Source organism: Marmota marmota, unplaced genomic scaffold, assembly GCF_001458135.2.
Source record: "Marmota marmota marmota unplaced genomic scaffold, marMar, whole genome shotgun sequence".
In the NCBI taxonomy this organism is placed as follows: Eukaryota; Metazoa; Chordata; class Mammalia; order Rodentia; family Sciuridae; genus Marmota; species Marmota marmota.
In genome coordinates, this window is record NW_025999961.1 from 12,632,965 (window position 1) to 12,654,241 (window position 21,277).

At 33.5% G+C, this 21,277-nt stretch overlaps 1 protein-coding gene across 2 annotated transcripts in view; it reads left to right on the forward strand.

Annotated features, from left to right (window-relative positions):
• LOC107151185 (cadherin-10) overlaps positions 1-21,277 on the forward strand; it is a 163,250-nt gene that overhangs the window by 122,293 nt on the left and 19,680 nt on the right. For both annotated transcript variants that reach the window (XM_015496428.2, XM_015496427.2), the window contains exons 6-8: positions 10,032-10,219; positions 12,064-12,317; positions 16,120-16,256. In XM_015496428.2, coding sequence (XP_015351914.1) covers positions 10,032-10,219; positions 12,064-12,317; positions 16,120-16,256 — 579 coding nt within the window. The remainder of the gene's footprint in view (positions 1-10,031; positions 10,220-12,063; positions 12,318-16,119; positions 16,257-21,277) is intronic.

Below are 21,277 nucleotides of genomic sequence, written 5' to 3' on the forward strand. Positions count from 1 at the left end.
TCATATCATTGGCAAACATAGATAGTTTGACTTCTTCTTATTTAGTTTTATCCCTAAGATTTCCTTTTCTTTCTTGCTTGCTCTGACTAATGTTTCAAGAACTATATTGAATAGGAATGGCGAGAGTGGACAGCATTGTCTTATTCTTGATTTTAGAGGAACTGCTTTTAGTTTTTCCAGTTAGTATGATGTGGATGTTCTTGATTGAAGACTTATATTATCCCATTAGTTTCTTGTAAGTGTGGATTATATGTTTTGCTCAAAATATCAAGATAGAACAACATTATAAAATAATAGGTATTTTTATAGCATGTACTGAATAGTATAAAACATAACACAAACATTCTCATTTAATCTTCACAACATCTGTATGAGGAAGTCTATTATAATTTTCTCTCTCCTTTTATTAGTTAAAACAATAGACATTTATAAACTAAAGTCACTTATTCATAATTATGCAGTTGGGATAGAAGGAACAGCCTGAAGACTGACATAATTTGGCTCTCAATTCTGTACTTCTAAGCAGTATATAAAGAAAATAGTACATTAAAAAATCATTCCTCCTTCTTGCATTCCACTTTTAGTTAATTATATGATTCACTTTACACATCTGGATTATAGGGTCAGCCTCAAGGAGTACACACTGAATTCTTCAACATCTAAGTATTTTGGTACAAGAGCATGAAACCATGCCTTCATAGGTGGATGCTTTTGTGATACTTAAAGACCAAACATGACTGGCCCTTTTCCTGAGTTCTCTATACTGCTTGGGCAGATCCATAATCAAATTTTCAGTAGACAAGGTCTTTCAAGGAAATTTTATACAATATGCATAGGAATTTAAGGCATGTATATTCAGGGAGCTCTGAGACTACCATAATCCCTGCCTGGTACCAAAGAGATTTGATTTAATAACTGCTGGTTTTCTCTTTGTAAATAGAGTCAACCTCCCCTCTACTGGGGATCCAAAGATAATGTAGGCCCCAGGCTGATCTGCATATTTTAAAGTTAGCAAGCACTTTTCAACTAGAGTAACTGTCAGGTATGTCCCAAGGAAGATGCTTCAGCTTGAAAAGAAAATGAAATTTAAAATGTCTCTTTTCCCCTTATTATTTTCTAGAAAAAATAAATGTACTCATGTTTCACAGCACTGTTCTATAATTTATTTAGTTAGATATAGTGTGATTTTTACTGTGACCATGAAAATAATGTCAAATATTTGTTGGATTTTTTCCCTCTTCGCCCCAATGCCTGCAGTTTGCAAGAATTACACAGAAATAATATTATTTAGAATTTGTTGATTTAATAAACATTGATTAAATTCCTAGTGTGTGTCAAGAACTATGCTGGGAAATAATAATGGTTTATAATAATCATAAAGCAAGTATTAAGAAGCGGGATAGACCCACAATAATCTGCATTTGGATAGAGTATAGAGATTGATTCTCTCTCTCTCTCTCTCTCTCTCTCTCTCATACACACACACACACAGAGGTTATGATGTCACTTTGTAATTTATCTTATAATCTTGATGCTTTTACATGCATATATTGTGTGTACATATGTATCATGTGTATAAGTGAAAATACAAATGTATACACCACATATATATACAAAACATGAATAAACATGTAAGTAGAGATTATTTATGAAAATCAGTGCTACAGTTATCAAAGACTGCTGTATCACAAAATAATGTGCCCTCTCACATATAAAACCATCAGTAAAGAGAAAATTATCTAAAACTCCCTCTAAAATAAACAACAACAATAACAAAAATTGGCACTGAGGCAAAGAGCATTTTTGTTTTGTTTTGTTGCTAGAACAGAGTGAACACCATTGGTATTCAGTGAAAGGTGTATGATTTAGCATGTTGGGGCCCCAGGGTTCAAAGCAGGGATTGTAAAAGAAAAGAAGTGCAAGCAGTGTTAGTATCAGGAGGGGGGCTGGATATAAAGCACTGCACATATATTATCTAAGAGATCCTTACTATTTTCAAAGCATCAGGCATAGTTCTTCTTTTTGACTAATTGTTTTGGTAGCAGTGAAGCATGCTACTTGGACAGGAAAGGCAAGAATTGATGAGAGTCTGAACTAATGCTGAGGAGAGGAGGGATTTGAGATTACAGTGTATTTAAGGAGGTGATCCACAGGACTTAGAAACCAGGTCGATAAAAGATTTGTGGGATAAAAGGTAAAATATCAATACAAAGATACTTTCACGCTTTCTACTAGACAAGTTTGTTTGAAGAGAAAGAGATTTCAATTCAATTTGAACATTTTGAACTGAGAGAACTAAAGAAAGTGGGTTATAAATATCTATAACTAGTAAAAAATGAATGTCGGAGCTATGTATGTGACACAAAAGTGAACACAGACGTGACCAATCTTGGCTAAAGGTTTAGGGTGACCGAATGTGGGGAAATATCCTATTTCCCACATGTGATAAAATCATATGAGTCCAAGAGAAATTAGATATATAAAAATATGTAAAAACTAACTTGGAATGTTCCAGTTATTCTAAAGGAAACTTGATCTACACTAATCAACTTGGCCTTTTGTGTATTGGGATTCAAAGCCCTTTTGTATCATGATACTCTCTAGAGCAAACTTGAACAATACCCCAAGATGTGTGTGTGTGTGTGTGTGTTTGTGTGTGGTGTGTGTGTGGGTTTTAAAAAAGTGAGGTATGCAAAATTAGGCTGTTGTTTAAGAATTTTTAATGCACTTAAAATTTCAGGTGAGACATATTGTCAGAAGACTAAATAGTACTATATCTATGAATGATTAACTTAAGGTTTATCATAACCTCCCCCAAACCTATATACTTTTTATATTTGTACACATTGCAATTGTGCAAAACTGTTGATGCCAATTAACTCAGAGACAATTTCAAAGAAATGTATAAAGATAAATTCTAAAACCTATGGGGATCACTGGCAGCCTATCTAAAAGCTTTGTCATGCTACTTTCCTCAATGGCATAAACAGGAAACTAAGATATTATGAAGAATCTCTATTTGCTCCAATTTAACTTAAATGCCCAAAGCTAAGTTTGTGATAAGGTCTCCAGGGTTCACAAATATAGGTTTCTCTCTTTCCTCTGATGAGTATCTTCAATTCCAAAGTCTTAGCACTTCCTCAGTCTCTAGTGTGACTTTCAATTCTCCTCTGCTTTCTCCTAAATGCCCATTTAGCATTGCGTAATTTCCTTAACTACTCTGCAGTTGCCTCCAAGGAGCTTTATCTAGTTTTTAATTTCTTCCTGTTAAGCTCATTAAAAAACATCTTTTAAACATTATACAATGGAATGGTTTATAAACATGCATAATTGTGTCATTTTTCTTAAAGCAAGTATTGTTTGAGATTATTATGCAGCATAGAGATGTTACCATAAGATTGCACACAAAGCAAATAAAAAATTAAACTAATGTTAAATTATTTTGTTGATTCACATGTGTGGTGCTTTTTTATCTCAACTCTGGAAAAGCAGAGCACTCTTATGTAAATGTGAATAGTAACAAGGGCAGGGAACAAAGGATAAAGACAAATTACAGCTCTTTGAACCTCATTGTTTTTTAATCAACAAAACAAAACAGTAGCTATTTGGGGCTAAATTCAAAAACTGAAGGTGAAAATTTGCCTGGCTTCCCCTCTAGCTGATTTCTGCCACTTCTTGTGTGGCTCTTAAGGAAGTCTGTGTCACATTTCTTACTTTGCCTGTCTTATGTCTGTCCTCCAATGTTTCTTACCCACATTGAGCTATTGATGATTTCAATTCTGGTGCACCAATCTGTAATGTTTTTAATATTCTAGTGAAAAGTGCTATTGATCAAATGTATGGTAGAACAAGTGACTTGAAATATCAGTCTCAAATGTCAGAAGCAGAAAACAACAACAACAACACAGAAATAACTCAAAATCTTTTGAAATCTTTAATAAAGACTATTCAGGTGCTGTGCAAAAGCATGTTTATTTAAGTAGCCATATATTTTGTTCAGTTTTCAGGAAACCTTCTTTGCAACATCACTGTCTAGATTTTTACTTGCTTATTACAATTCTTTGTATGCTTTACAGAAATGGCAATTACCTGTCTCCTCACATTCTTGCCTTGGCCAGAGCATACTTACCAGGAAGAATTATTTATCTGCCCTCAACTTTAAAAGAGAAGCAGATGATTCAATCTGACACCTGAGAATGAATTTAAAACAACTATAAATTGGAATTGATAGGAAAGCATACCACATAATTAAAGATCCATCAACTGTAAGATAAAAAATAAGAAGCATGCAAATAGATGTCTTTAAGGAGAAATTAAACTTAAGATGGGTGACAGGTGCTCCTTTGCCTTAGTCACTGTGTAAGTAACAATCTTTGCCCCTTTTCCAGCTCTCCTGTGCTGCATGCTGTATGTGGTAAATGCTCTTGTAGGGAGAACAGACTGGTTCTCAATTAAATCAATTTCAGTGAGCTTGACAAACTGAGATACTTGTATTCAACACACAGGACATGCAAATAAATAAAGTATGAATAAATCGTTCTTCCATGCATTTAAAATATAGAGAAACACTTTTTAATTTTGAAAAATACTCAATAAATCTTGCCCTATGAATGGTTTCTGAGTAATTCTGAAAAAGAAGCATTATTAAAGTATACATGTAGGACACTGAATAAAAGTATTCTGAATGAATTAACTACTGAAATTGACGTGCCATGAAACCAACTGTGATGTGTGTGCAACATATGATTTTTTTTCCCTTTTTTGGTACTGGGAATTGAACCCATGAATACCTAACCACTGTGCTACATCTGGAGCCCTTTTAATTATTTATTTTCAGACAGGGTCTCATTAAGTTGCTTATGGCCTTTTAAAATTGCTGAGGCTGGCTTGTGATCCTTCTGCCTCAAACTCCTGAGCTACTGAGATTATAGGCTTGTGCCACTGTGCCCAGCAACATATGTATTTTTAATAAATCTATTTAGATTATTTGACAGAAGACCAAAGTTTTTATTTTGATGAACGCTCCATCTCAATTGTAATTTTTCAGAAAAGTACAGAACACCTTGAAAACATTTTAATTAATATCTTAGGAAAAAACAAATATAGGTATTTGTATATATGCATACACCTTTATCCACATATACACTTATCAACAAATTACTGAGGAAGAATACTGATAGATCATCATTGCAATTATAACAATACAGTTCTAAAACTTGGGTTCCCCTTAGTGTAAACCAATGGAGCATGTACAATATCCTATTTAAGTCTCAGAAGGTACTAGAAATTAATAGGAATATCACTAATTATAATCAAAATGAAATATACACCTTGTAATGGATATTGTCCTGTACAAATCAAGAAATTAAATAAAATGAAAAATAATTTTTGATACTTCATCAGAGCTATTATAGCAAGTTCACAGCAGACCAACTTTCAGGATCTAAGGATATGTCTAAGAATACAAAGAAGTCCAAGCTAACATGAAAATGTAAAAGAAAACATAGAGGCTAGAGTAAGTAGTCATGGTTAAAAATAATTTTATCATCAATTTTGATGACATTTATTACCTCGCAGAAACACTTTAGCCAGGTGACCAAGGTTAATTTCATCAGTCCTAAGAAAAATCGACAGCATATACTCCCTGACAAGTTATGACATACTGAGAACACATCCCTTTTGTGATGTATCTCACAAAGGTGCATAGCCTTAATCTACTCATGAGAAAATATCAGACAAACCCAATTTGAAGATACTCTGAAAGAACTGACTAGTGTTCCTGTAAAGTATCAACAGGAGTGAAAACAAAGCCTGAACTCACACACTGGAAGTCAGTAAGGAGATATGATAACCAAAAGCAAAATGAGATCTCCTAAAGACTAATGGAAAAGATGATGAAATTCAAAGAGTAAGAAATTTAATAGTGAGAAACTAATGTGACTCCATTTTTGAGAAACCAGACTCTACCTCAGAGCAAAGCCTGTCCAAGGAAGGGGGCATGACCCTTGTCCTTGGAAAAACCCACAGAGCACTCCTAGGCACATACCCACCCTGCTGAGTTGTTTGTCTGTAAATAACAGTAGAGGTCCATGGTGCCAGGTGTCCCTGACTCAGTTAGGCTAGGTGAGGACCCATAGCAACCCCCCTAGCAACCTCCAATCACCATGAGACAGGGAAAATACCTGGAATGCCAGATGACCCCCAGGTAGTTTATGGTGGTTGATAACATGTTGGGAAACCAGGTAGTTTAGCACGTACACCCCTCATGGCCTAAACCAATCAGTTCAAAGGAATCCCCCTATTGTACTAACCAATCACTCCTACCCAATTTGTTCCCGCCATTGAATGTACTAATCATTGTTAAGAGTTGTTGTTTGATTTTCCTGCGGTATGGAATGATTTGCTGTGTGGTGTTGTGATGCATAGAGTATCCCCCCAAAACCTATAAAATCTCACTGAACAAAGGACCAGGACTCACTCCCTGGGACCACTGCATCGGGACAATTGTAAGTCCAGGCTCGAGCTTGCGATAAAGACTTTTGTGTGATTGCATGGGATTCAGCTCCTGGAGGTCTATTGGGGTCCCACAAATCCGGCATAATAATAGAAAAGTGATTAGAAAAATATTTGGCATAAACTGAACTTTACAATTGAGATTATGAAATATAAAAAATGGACTGAGTATTTACATGTGGTAGACTTGGAATTTTGACCATACTATATTACCCACCAAACACTTATCATTTGCTTTCTTTACCAGGGTTATACTGATCTCATATAATGAGTTAGAAAACAGTCTTTCCTTTCTGTTCTCTGGAAGACTTTGCATAAAACTAGAATTTTCTGGTCCATAAATTTTCTTGTCTTTGAAAAATGAGCTATTTGTGTCTGAAGGGTAGATGATTTTAAAATCATCCTTTACTTCTTCATTAGTAGGGTTTGGTATAGTTTAAATTATTTGTATTCATTTTTCAACATATCAATATTTCTAATATTTTCTAATTTTCCCATCTTCTGCAGTTGTAGTCTTTTTCTGTTAAATTTTTAATAATAGGTTTTTCTTTTTATTCCTTTTCCATAAGAAACTTTTCCAGACATTTGATTGTTTTGTAAGGTCTTTAATATAAGAAACAATGTTTTATATTTTTAATCTCTTCCTTTTATATGTATCAACTTTATTAGTTTCTATATATTTTTTACTATCTCCTATTTCTTTAGCTTTGTGTTCATGTCATTTTCCTATGTTTCATGCTTAAACTGTTAATTTAATTTCATCTTGTCTTTATTTTTTTATAAGTATACAAATTGATAAATTATCTTCTTTTGGTAGTATTTTCTGTGCACCACATTTTACTTCATTACTTCTTCAATTGTAGGATTTTCCCCTCAACTTGTTTTTTCTTCTTAATTTGAACATTCATAAGTTAATTTTGATATTTTTCTTTCAAGTTTTTTCAAGAATATAAAGATTTTAATTTATCATTTTGTGCTAATGTCTAGCTTGTGGCATAATCAAAGAGTTTAATAAATACTGTTTTAAAAAATTTACTCAAACTTGCCTAATAAACTAGTCCTTGATCATATTGCAATAAGTGCATATCTGCTTAAAAATAATATGTAATCTCAAAATGGGTGCCATTCAGTTTTATGTACATATAAATCAAATCATTCATATTATTTATATTTGTTTTCTAAACATATCATATATTTGTAATTTTGGGGATGGTTAACTGATACCTAGTTAAGAACACATTAGCTTGGCTGCATTTCTTATGTACTGTAGATTTGAAAATAGATAATAAAAATACTAAGGTTTTTAGCAGAGATCAGAGTCTAGGCTTTCTAAAACAAATGAAGTTAAACAGTTGACCTTCATAATGAGTTCTTTATGTATTGTAGTGATCATTTTTGTAATCTTTCTGTATTGTGATCATTTTTGCATTTCAGAAACGACATTTTTCTGTATTTTAATAGATTGATTTGTTGATGTACTGATTGTATGACATTTAATTTTTTAAAGAAAGTTCTTGAAGTAAGAAGGCTAGAGTTCTAGTTCTGCACTAGAAGATTGATGATACAGGCATATATCAAACAAATGATAAGCAGTTCTATAGATTTAAATGGGTAATTTTTTATGAGGAGGAAAAATTTATTAAACTGAAGTAAGAAAAACATGTCAGAAAACCTCAAGGAGACAGATGTTACTGGTAAGTATAAATTAAGGAAGAGAATGAAAGAGCAAAATTAGGGAAAGTCAGCCTATGGATCTTTTGTTGTACCTTAAGTAAAATGGGAGCAATCATCATATAGTGCTTACAATATTCAGAGGGAAAACATTGGTGAAAAAATGCAACCAGCCTATGTTTTATGTCCTTGTGGCATACATAAGTACGTATGCAGATAGTATAGTGCCCAGAAATGGAAAGAGGTAAGAAGCACGACTGGGATTACTGCTTCTGACCAGTCTATTTGCAATTAGGTCACTAGTGGAATGTTTCTGAGAAGGTTATAGTTGGACAAGTACTTGAAGGAGATGATCAAGGGAACCATCCAAATACCCAGGGCTCAGGTGTTCCAAAGTGAAGTGATGAAAAAGGCCAGGAGAGGCAGTAGGATAGTAGTCAAGAAATGAGTTAACTGACTTTCCATAGCGTGATACCAGAGACAGAGAAAAAGGTAAGCAAATACCCTCTGAGACCGACTGGTATGTGATGAAAACTGAGTTTTCACAATGTTCTCCTAGAAAATTACTTTTAAAACTGAGTGAATGTATATGCCTGTATTAGGTTGTTACATCTGCCACAGAAATTCCATAGGCTGGGTGGCCTAAAGAAAAGGAAATTTATCATCTCACAGTTCTAGAGGCTAGATTTCTAAAATCATGCTGTCAACAGGTTTATTTCTTCTGAGCCGCCCCCTGCCCCCGACCCCTTGGCATAACACCATTCCTAAAGCACTTCGCCCATGAAAGTGCTATTTTCTTCTGACAAACTGCATTTTAAATATATTTGGGTAATGGGGAGAGGATTTTATTTGAGGGAAATAGCATGAGAAAAATACATAGAATGATGTTGGAAAGAAAGTAGGGATCAGAAAAAACTAAACGGTCTAGTTCGATGCAAATCTTTCATGAAAGTGAACAAAAGCCAAATATGTTAGGAAAGATATACGTAGGCAATAACACGGCTAGACAAGAGGTCTGAACTTTATTATGTATATTAAGGAGAATTACTTAAGGTTTATGAGCAAGAAGGCGCAATAATCAGAACTGTGCTTCCAGTCAATTAACCTGTCAGAAATATGTAGTTTATGACCAGGTGCTAAACATAAATCTCATTAGCAGTAGAGGTTGTTCAAGCTGGAAGCACATCCAGGTACACCAAGGACTTAGATAAATTCTTGTTTTGCTCTGGAAGGAAGGAGAGTTTGTCAGATTTCAGTGTTTTGTTTTGTTTTTTTTTTCTCTGACACTGAGAAGGGCATCTTGATATTTCTGCCATAGACTTTCCTTTGTTTTTTGTTGTCACAAATAGAAATAAGATTCCCACCTGTTACAGCTGGTTTCACTGGAATTTTGGAATGTTCTGTCTTGCAGCTAAAGGAAGAGAAGAAAATTACCAAATACAACATAGCAAAATTAATTAAATAGAAATAGTCACTGTATATCCTGTGATTTATTGTGATTGTATAAACACACATAGATATATAACTGCACTCAAAGCAAATCGGTGCAAACAACAAAAAAAAGACAACATGCTTATTTTCAAAACCAGAAATCCTGATACTATTAGAGGTTGGTACTCAGTATTCATTTTAACACACACACACACACACACACACACACACACACACAAGTCAAAGCCCTCATGCTCCTAGACTTTAAAAGAATGTTAACCATAATTGGTATACTCAAAGTATAAATCAATCAACATCTAATGTAGAGTTTAAGATTTACAGGATTCTCATATACATTTTACTTCTGAAAATTCTGTTCAGAAATCTCTCTATTCATCTCTTCTTATTCTCTGCAGACACCATTCATCTTCGGGTTCTTGAATCTTCCCCAGTCGGAACAGCTGTTGGAAGTGTGAAAGCAACCGATGCCGACACTGGGAAAAATGCTGAAGTGGAATACCGAATTATTGATGGTGATGGGACTGATATGTTTGACATTATAACTGAGAAGGACACCCAGGAAGGCATCATAACTGTGAAAAAGGTGCTCTGCGTCAGCAGAAATAAGCATCATGTGTTTAGAGAGTTGAGGTTTTATTATGTACTTTTCACTCAAGCATTATCCATTAAAAGATATATCACTGCCATGCTTGAATGTAATTCATAGTTTACTTAAGTAAGAAGGATATAAAGCCAAAAGCTTCTTAGACATGTTCACTGTGTTTCTGTTGATTGAAACATGAGTCTTGAGATTTTACAAAATTTAAAAAGTTAATGTATGTGTGATTATATTTTCAAGTCATATTAATAAAAGGCCATGATAATAACATTATTTTCTTAAGAAAATGCTTAATAGCTAATAAGAGCAATATATCATTATAGTTGGAAGCATAAAATGTAGTACACCATCCAGATTCATGAAGCAATAACTAGAGATGCTAATAAAAACAGAATGGATTGGAACATAATTCAATTGTTCACATTTCCCCTTATGCTATGTAAATTAAACTTTTCTGCTAACATATGTTCAGTGATACAATTTAAAGGTAACCAGTTACGTTATTGTAGGATCAGTGCCATCTTATGAAAATGTAGGGAAAATTAAAAAAAAAATAATTTCTAATGAAATGCCAAGCATCAAGTAACTACTAAGGCACTGGTTAATAAGAAAATTATCCTGAGAGTGCATGGCAAGGCAGGAGGTACTCAAACTTCATTAAACGGTGACCAGCAAAGGGCAAAGCAGCTTTATTATTTTCCATGACCAGAATGTAGCACTCATGCAAACAGAATCTTGTGCATCTAAAAATGAAAAAGAAAATGGAGGAAGTCTGATTCAGCAATGTCTTCTCTGTTAATAAAACTTATCTTTCAGAGTGAATGTGAGGTGAGGGACATAGTTCTTTATTTTTGACAGTTAAACTATATTGATATTTAAAGCCCCTTTTTTGTTTATTAATGCATCCTCATGCCAACTTGCTATTAAATCTGTGCTCTCTTTTTTATGTGTTATTTTTACTTATACATGACAGTAGAATGTATTTTGACATGTTATATATACATGAAGTATAACTTCTCATTCTTGTGGTTGTACAGGATATTCTCCTTTCTTATTCCTGAGATTTTTTTTATTTTGACTCTTTCAAGCAAGTATGGAAATTTATCACCAAAATTTTGTAAATTTAAAATTTAAAAAAATTTTTGGTACCGAGGATTGAACTCAGGGGCTGACTGAGCCACAACCCTAGCACTAATTTTTTTTTTTTTTTTTTTGATGCTGGGGATTGAACCCAGGGCCTTACACATGTGAAGTAAGCACTCCACTAACTGAGCTATATCCACAGCCCCTCCCAGCCTTATTTGGTATTTTATTTAGAGATAAGGTATCACTGAGTTGCTTAGCACCTCACTTTTGCTGAGGCTGACTTTGAACTCACAGTCCTCCTGCCTCAGCCTCCTAAGCTGCTAGGATTAGAGGTGTATGCCATCGCACCCAGCTTCACTTTTTTTGCTTAGAAAAATTTAGTAGTACCCAATACCTCAACACACACATGTATGCATGCCAACATATACATAATCTGCCAGTCCATTTTTTTTGTAGGGAATTACCACCTATGAGATAGGTTTGAACATCTAGCCCAATTTTTTGCAAGGTTTAAAATCTCATTTTCTTAAGTTCCAAAGTGTTACATTTTGAATATATAAAAAGTAAAAATTGAATCCTAAACAATATTTAAGGATTATATAATTATCTGTGCTACTTTCTAAACTTATTAATAAGCAAATCAAATGCATTCAACCTGGATTTTAAAAATCATTCTGTAACTTGAAATGAGCATGTCATACAATTCCCCTCACTTTAATTGAATGACATGTGTCTTTTTACAGCCACTTGACTATGAGAGCCGGAGACTTTACACTCTGAAGGTTGAAGCAGAAAATACCCATGTGGACCCACGTTTTTATTATCTAGGACCATTCAAAGATACCACAATTGTGAAAATCTCTATAGAAGATGTAGATGAACCTCCTGTTTTCAGCAGGTCCTCCTACCTCTTTGAGGTTCATGAAGATATTGAAGTGGGCACAATAATTGGGACTGTAATGGCAAGGGATCCAGACTCTGCTTCCAGCCCCATTAGGTAATTATGCCTGTGTTTGAGATGAAACAGAAGAAATTGAAATTCGCATAGAGATTATGAAATTCTATTTGAAACATTTAATGCAATAAAATACTACAGGAGTTTTTCTGTAAGTTATACATAAATTTGGTGAGCCCAGTGTTTAAGGTAAATTGGCTTTAAATATCTGGGAGCAGGTGTGCACAAGGGTTATAGCTTATTCTTATCACATCCTATAGACTAAAGTCTGGCTTGTATCATCTATTTGTCTCCTTAAAGTGTTTGTTGTTTTCTGGGGGAAAGGAGGTACTGGGGATTGTACTCAGAGGCACTCAACCACTGCCATATCCCCAGCCTATTTTGTATTTTATTTAGAGACAGGGTCTCATCGAGTTGCTTAGTACCTCACTGTTGCTGAAGCTGGCTTTGAACTCTTCCTGTGTCAACCTCCCACTAGGATTACAAATGTACATCACTGCGCCTGGGCTCAAGAATACTTTTTTAGATGTACATTCACGATGCAACCAAGCCATGATATTTGTATGTGAGATAAATATAAACAGTTAAAAATAATATGATTGTGCTATAATTCAGTTTTGTCATAATTTTTACAAATTGTACTTATACTCTAGTCATCAAAGAAGGGAATTTTAGCATTGTTCTTGGTTTTTGGCTTTGTTGTTGTTGTTGTTTAGCTGTCTCAAAAAATGCAAGGACATTCCAGAAATATCAGTCACTCAACAGTTTTCTTTATTATGGCAATCAAAACACCTGAGATGTGATAGATACATAAAAATGAGAAAGACTCAAAGTTTGCATTGACATTTGCACTGATATAGCAAGGTAACACAGATATACCTAATATTCATCATCAAAGTGAACGCTTACTTTAATCTGTTAGTCCATCATGTGTTCTGGATTTCATTTGTTTCCTTAATTCTCAGCAGGTTGATTTTGCTTCCACATGAGCTAATAAAGTATGAGTTTAAAGGTTTGCTGTACAATTTCTATATGTACTCATGACTCATTCACCTGACTCTGGTCAGACTTTCTTTGAAAATTCTATAAATTCTGCCAACTTTCAAGTGAAGTCATACTATATAGAGTGACAAATGTATGTATGGTTTTATTTAATTATATAATTATGCATAAATACTATTTCTTGGATTGATGTGCAGCATCACAGTATACGTGCTGCAGAAGAAACTGTACATAATATTCACACATTACTCCCATCTGCCAGCAGGACTTCCCTATGAATATCACCCCTCCAGTCCACTTGTCTTCATCTAAGTGGCTGCATTCCCTGAATTTTTCTTTAAGCTTTAATATACATGTTTAATTTTACCCCTTAAATACTTACCAAGCATTTTCTTGGCAGAAATTCTAACTAACGTCAGTAGTCTCTTTTCTGGGTCCCTGATTTCAAAATGGTCCTTTTAAAAAATGATACATCAGAGTTTTTTTTTTTTTTTAAAGAGAGAGAGAATTTTTTAATATTTATTTTTTAGTTCTCGGTGGACACAACATCATTGTTTGTATGTGGTGCTGAGGATCGAATCCGGGTCGCACGCATGCCAGGTGAGCGGGCTACCGCTTGAGCCACATCCCCAGCCCCAACATCAGAGTTTTGATGAGACAAAATTAAGTTGACTAGTATTAAGTCCTGATATAAAGACGTATCTTCACAAAGTGAAATATACATTCTATCCTCACATAGACTGATGGCTATTTTATATTAAAATCTATATGTAGAAACTTAAAAACACAATAAATATAATCTTTAATGAAAATACAAATCAAAGGACCAGGAAGAGTCCGTTCATGTTTAGAATATCCAATGCCAGTAGGTATGACTTTGTATCACCTTGTTGTAGAAAGTAGGAAGGCATACTCTTATATCTTATTATTTTTGTAGAACAAGAAGATACAATGTATACATGTGATGTACTATGTATATAATCAAATAAATGAAATATTGTGGATAAATATGCACAGATATGTAGTAAATTTATATACTCTACAGGTTCTGCATCTGCCAATTTAACCAAAATCAATGGAAAATTTTTGGAAAAATATTGTTTGTACTGAATGTATGAAGACATTTTTATTGTCATTATTTCCTAAATAGTATAGCACATTTTTGTGTAGGGTATGGCATTTACCTTATATTAGGTATTATAAACAATCTAGAAATGATTTAAAGGAGAATGTGCATTGGTTCTAATCCCCAGTGGATATAAAAGGACAATTTTATATATTCAAAGAAATAAAATAGCCTTGCAAGTTTAATGTATTTATGTATCATCCTGGACATGTTACAAATTATGTCATATATTCTTAATGCTAATGCAGTAATCAAAATTTTTACTGAAAACATGTATCTTGGAAATGATTTTAAAGGAAAAATGAAAGTTAACACATAATTTGGTGATTAAGAATCAGAAAATAAAATTATATTTTGAATAATATTTGAAAAAGAAGGGCTGTAGTTTCTCTGCATCTTCAAGATAATATCACATAATACTCTAAATCTTATTATTACTTCTTTAAACTGAACTGCAAAAAACTAATCAAGAAAAACACAAAAACTGTGTTTGGCAAAATCATGGTACATGATAACAAAAGCTTTCTATTAATGAACATATTGCAACTTCACATCACATTTCTATATAAATAAGGAAACTTTTATTTGCCAAAATTCCTAATAATTCTGTCATTCTTTCTTACATTGGATAAATATTTGTAGATAACCATATCGGATATTAGCATATTATTCAAGGAGTTTTCATTCTATTGGAGAAGAATATGAGAATCAAATAATACTCACTAACTGCCTACTAAAGTTACAGTAGTAGATATATTATGATAGTGGTCAGTAGGCACATTGTTTTCAAGTTTAAATTCCTGTTTTAGATTTGGAATGAAACAAATTTCAAATACATGAGATAAATGACAGATATAATTGTACAGTTACTTTTGGTAGGAAGCAGATAGATGCTTGAAATTTAGGTGTTCATGGAAGACTATAAGGAGGAGATAAAATTATGTTGGGTCTTTCAGTAGTAAATTAATTTTGTAAATCTGGGGTGGAATTTGGAGATTATTCTAGATATAGGGATAAAATTATTTGCTTTATTTGTGAAGGCTAAAACCTGTAGTATGATTTTTAAAAAATGGGATTTATCCCAATGACATCATTAAGATTGATAAACCTGGTATTAGGTTTCAGAATGATATACAATACAATGCCACAATAACCAATTGCTGCCTATTTTAAAACAGATGTATGAAGATTTCTCATCTGGAATTGTACTGTTTTAAAGTTATACATTTTATAATACATGTGTTTAGAAACTGAAGCTATGTATATATCATACTCTGAAGCTCCAAAACACCCAACCCGTTTGATGAACCTACTGTTATCTCCAATTTTGTCATTAAGGAAAATCTGAGCTTCTGGCATTGATCTGTTGCAATGGATTCCTGCAGTAATTCTCCACTACTAAATAAAGCAATGTAACCACATGTAATGTATACTATATTGTGGTCAAATATATCATTGTTAGTTCACATGAAAATAGACAATGATTTTAAGAGCAGAGATTTTAGAAGACTAGCATTTCAATGCAGAACCAAGTGCCAATTCATGCTTGGAGAGAGTGAGTGTTTTTCTGTGATTAACTCATGAAACTACATTCTAGATCAGTACTGTGTTTCTTCCAATAATTATTAGTAATATGTGTGTCTTTGAATTTTACCATTTTCTCCTGTAACACTTCAGTAACACTGCCATGTGCTTTTCTTTGCCCTCTATGTTCAGATTTTCTTTGGATCGCCATACTGACCTCGATCGGATCTTTAACATACATTCTGGAAATGGATCGCTTTACACATCAAAACCACTTGACCGTGAACTATCTCAATGGCACAATCTTACTGTCATAGCTGCTGAAATCAGTAAGATGACTTTTATGTCTATAATACATATTTATGTTTATAATTCTGTATATTTTAGTTTGTATATTTAACATACATTTATAGATTTAATTATATACTAAAATAATTCATTCATTGCTTATACAAATTATAGTTTTTGTTGTTGTTCTAAGAAATTTATATTTATTTTATTTATTTTAGAATTTATTTATATATGACAACAGAATGCATTATACTTCTTATTAAACATATATAGCATGATTTTTCCTATCTCTGGTTGTATACAAGGTATATTCACACCAATTCATGTCTTCATACATGTTACTTTGGATAATAATGATCATCACATTGCACCATCATTTATAACCCCATGCCCCCTCCCTTCCTTTCCAACCCCTCTGCCCCATCTAGAGTTTGTCTGTACCTCCCATGCTCCCTCTTCCTACCCTACTATGAATCAGCCTCCTTATATCAAATAAAACTTTCAGTGTTTGATTGTTTGGGATTGGCGAATTTCACTTAGCTTTATCTTCTCTAATTCCATCAATTTACCTGCAAATGCCATGATTTTATTCACTTTTATTGCTGAATAATATTCCATTTTTATCCATTCATCTATTAAAGGGCATCTAGTTGGTTCCACAGTTTAGCTATTGTGAATTGTGCTGCTATAAACATTGATGTGGCTGTGTCCCTATAGTATGCTGTTTTTAAGTCCTTTGGATACAGACCAAGGAGAGGGATAGCTGGGTCAAATAGAGGTTACATTTCCAATTGTCCAAAGATTCTCCATAGTGCTTTCCATATTGGCTGTACCAATTTTCAGTCCCACCAGCAGTGTATGAGTGTACATTTTTTCCCACATCCTCACAGAACTAATTGTTGTGTGTGTTCATAATAGCTGCCATTCTGACTGGAGTGAGATGAAATTTTAAAGTGATTTTGATTTGCATTTCTCTAATTGCTAGATATGATGAACATTTTTTCTTATATTTGTTGATTGATTGTATATCTTCTTTTGAGAAGTGTCTGTTCAGCTCCTTGGCCCATTTATTGATTGGGTTATTTGGGTTTTTGATGTTTCACTCTTTGAGTTCTTTATATACCCTAGAGATTAGTGTTCTATCTGATGTGTGAGGGATAAAGATTTACTCCCAAGATGTAGTCTCTCTATTCACCTCACAGATTGTTTCTTTTGCCGAGAATAAACTTTTAGTTTGAATCCATCCCATTTATTGATTCTTGATTTTAATTCTTGGCCACAGCAATCTTATTAAGGAAGTTGGGGCCTAATCCTGCATGATGGAGATTAGGACCTACTTTTTCTTATATTATATGCAGAGTCTTTGGTTGTATTCCTAAGTCCTTGATCCATTTTGAGTTGAGTTTCGTGCATGGTGTGAGATAGGGGTTTAATTTCATTTTGTTGCATATGGATTTTCAATTTTCCTAGTACCATTTTTTGAAGAGACTATCTTTTCTCCAATGCATGTTTTTGGCAACTTTGTCTAATATAAGATAATTGTAATTTTGTGGGTTAGTCTCTGTGTCCTCTATTCTGTACCATTGGTCTATCAGTCTGTTTTGGTGCCAATACCATGCTGTTTTTGTTACTGTTTCTCTGTCCTATATAGTTTAAGGTCTGGTATAGTGATGCTACCTGCTTCACTCTTCCTGCTAAGGATTGCTTTAGCTATTCTGGGTTTCTTATTTTTCCAGATGAATTTCATAACTGCTTTTTCTATTTCTATGAAGAATGTCTTGGGGATTTTGATCAGAATTGCATTAAATCTGTAGAGTGCTTTTGGAAGTATGGCCATCTTGATGTGATATTAATTCTGTCTATCTAAGAGCAAGGTAGATCTTTCCATCTTCTAAGGTCTTCTTTGACTTCATTTTTTAGGGTTCTGTAATTTTCATTACATAGATCTTTCACCTCTTTCATTAAATTTATTCCCAAGTTTCTGAGGCTACTGAGAATGGGTAGTTTTCTTTATTTCCCTTTCTGAGGATTTGTCACTGATATACAGAAATGCCTTTGATTTATGGGCATTGATTTTATATCCTGATACTTTGCTAAATTCATTTACTAATTCTAGAAGTTTTCTGATGGAACTTTTAGGGTCATGTGATTCTTATCTTTCATTCTATTGATGTGATGAATTACATTTATTGATTTCCATGTGTTGAACTAACCTTGCATCCCTGGGATGAATCCCACTTGATCGATGTGCATGATCTTTTTGATATATTTTTCAATTCGATTTGCCAGAATTTTATTGAGAATTTTTGCATCTGTATTCATTAGAGATATTGGTCTGAAGTTTTCTTTTTTTGATATGTCTTTGCCTGGTTTTGGAATCAGAGTGATATTGGCATCATACAATGAGTTTTGAAGTGCTGCCTCTTTTTCTATTTCCTGAAATGAATTGAAGAATATTGGTATTAGTTTTTCTTTAAAGGTCTTATGTAGAACTTGGCTGTGTATCCATCCAGTCCTGGGCTTTTCTTGATTGGTAGACTTTTGATGGTGTCTGCTATTTCATAACTTGAAATTGATCTGTTTAAATTCTGTGTATCATCATGATTCAATTTGGGCAAATTATATGACTCTAGAAATTTGTCAGTGCCTTTGATATTTTCTATTTTATTGGAGTGCAAGTTTTCAAAATAATTTCTAATTGTCTTCTATATTTCTGTAGTGTCTGTCGTGATATTTCCTTTTTCATCATGTATGTTAGTGATTTGGGTTTTCTCTCTCCTTCTCTTTGTTAGCATGGCTAAGGGTCTATCAGTTTTATTTATTTTTTCAAACAACCAAATTTTTGTTCTGTCAATTTTTTCAATTGTTTCTTTTGTTTCAATTTCATTGATTTCAGCTCTGATTTTAATTATTTCCTATCTTCTGCTGCTTTTGGTGTTGATTTGTTCTTTTGGCTTTGAGATGTATGTTAAGTCATTTATTTGTTGACGTTTTCTTATTTTGAGAATTGAACTCCATGCAATTAACTTTCCTCTTTGAACTGCTTTCATAGTGTCCCAGAGATTTTGATATGTTGTATCTGTGTTCTCATTCACCTCTAAAATTTTTTAAATCTCCTCCTTGGTGTCTTCTGTAGCCCACTGTTCATTCAGTAGCATATTATTTAATCACCAGGTGTTGGAGTAGATTTTATTTCTTATTTTATCATTGACTTCTAATTTCATTCCATTATGATCTGACAAAATTCAGTGTAGTAGCTCTACTTTTATATATTTGCTAAGAGTTGCTTTGTGGCATAGTACATGGTCTATTTTAGAGAATGATCCATGTGCTGCTGAGAAGAAGTGTATTCTCTCATTGGAGGATAAAATATTCAATATAAGTCAGTTAAGTCTAAGTTACTGATTGTATTATTGAGTTCCATAGTTTCTTTGTTCAGCTTTTGTTTGGAAGATCTATCTAGTGATGAAAGAGGTGAATTAAAGTTACCCAAAATCATTGTGTTGTGGTCTATTTGACTTTTAAACTTGAGAAGATTTTGTTTGACGAATGTAGATGTTCCATTGTTTGGGGCATATGTATTTATAATTGTTAATTCTTGTTGGTGTATGGTTCCCGTAAGCAGTATGTAGTGTCCTTCTTTATCCTTTTTGATTGACTTTAGTTTGAAGTCTACTTTATTTGATATGAGGATGGAAACCCCTGCTTGCTTATGCAGTCCATGTAAGTGTTATGATTTTTCCCAACTACTCAACTTCAGTCTGTGGATGTCTTTTTCTATGAGATGAGTGTCTTGGAAGCAGCATATGGTTGGGTCTTTCTTTTTCTTTTTTTAATCCAATCTGCTAATCTATGTCTTTTGATTGGTGAGTTTAGGCCATTAACATTCAGTATTATTATTGAGACATGATTTGTATTCCCAACCATTTTTGTTTATTTTTGGTATTTAATGTGACTTGGAATCTCCTCTGATTAGATTTTCCTTTAGTGTAATCCCTCCCTCTGCTGATTTTCATCACTGTTTTTTATTTCCTCTTCTTGGAATATTTTGCTGCGGATGTTCTGTAGTGTAGGCTTTCTAGTTGTAAGCTGTTTTAACTTTTAGTTTATCATGGAAGGTTTTTATTTCATCATCAAATCTAAAGCTTAGTTTTGCTGGATATAAGATTCTTGGTTGGTATTCATTTCCTTTCAGAGCTTGGTATATGTTGTTCCATGATTTCCTGGCCTTGAGGGTCTGGGTTGAAAAATCCGCTGATATTCGAATTTGTCTCCCACTATGTGTGATCTGATTCCTCTCTCTTGCAGCTTTTAAGATTCTATCCTTATTGTGCATCCTAGGTATTTTCATTATAATGTACCTTGGTGTAGATCGATTGTAATTTTGTACATTTGGTGTCCTGTAAGCATCTTATATTTGTTTTTTCAATTTGTTCTTCATGCTTGGAAAATTTTCTGATATTATCTAATTGACGAGATTGTGCATTCCTTTGGTTTGAAACTCTGTGCCTTCCTCTATCCCAATAACTCTTATATTTGTTCTTTTCATGCTGTCCCATAATTATTGGATGTTCTGTTTATGGTTTCTAACTATCTTCACTGTGTGATCAACTTTATTTTCCAGATTGTATAATTTGTCTCCATTATCTAATATTCTTTCTTCCAAGTGATCTCGTCTGTTGATTATGCTTTCTACTGAGTTTTTTATTTGATTTATTATATCCTTCATTTCAAGGATTTTTGACTGTTTTTTTTCCCAGAATCTCTCTCATGAAGTAATCTTTTACTACCTGTATTTGCTCTCTTATCTCATTGTTAGAGTGAACAATTTTTGCCTGTATTTGCTCATTTAGGTCATTCTTTAATTCATAGATATTTTAACTATGGACCTTCTGAACTCCATCTCTGACATTTCATCAACTTTGCTGTCCATGGGTTCTGTTATTATAGTGTCCTGGTTTGTTTGGGGCATTTTCCTCCCTTGTTTTTTCATGTTGTCTGTGTGTCTTCCTTTCTTGCAGTGTGGATCTGAGATATTACAGTTTCTCCCCTATGTTCT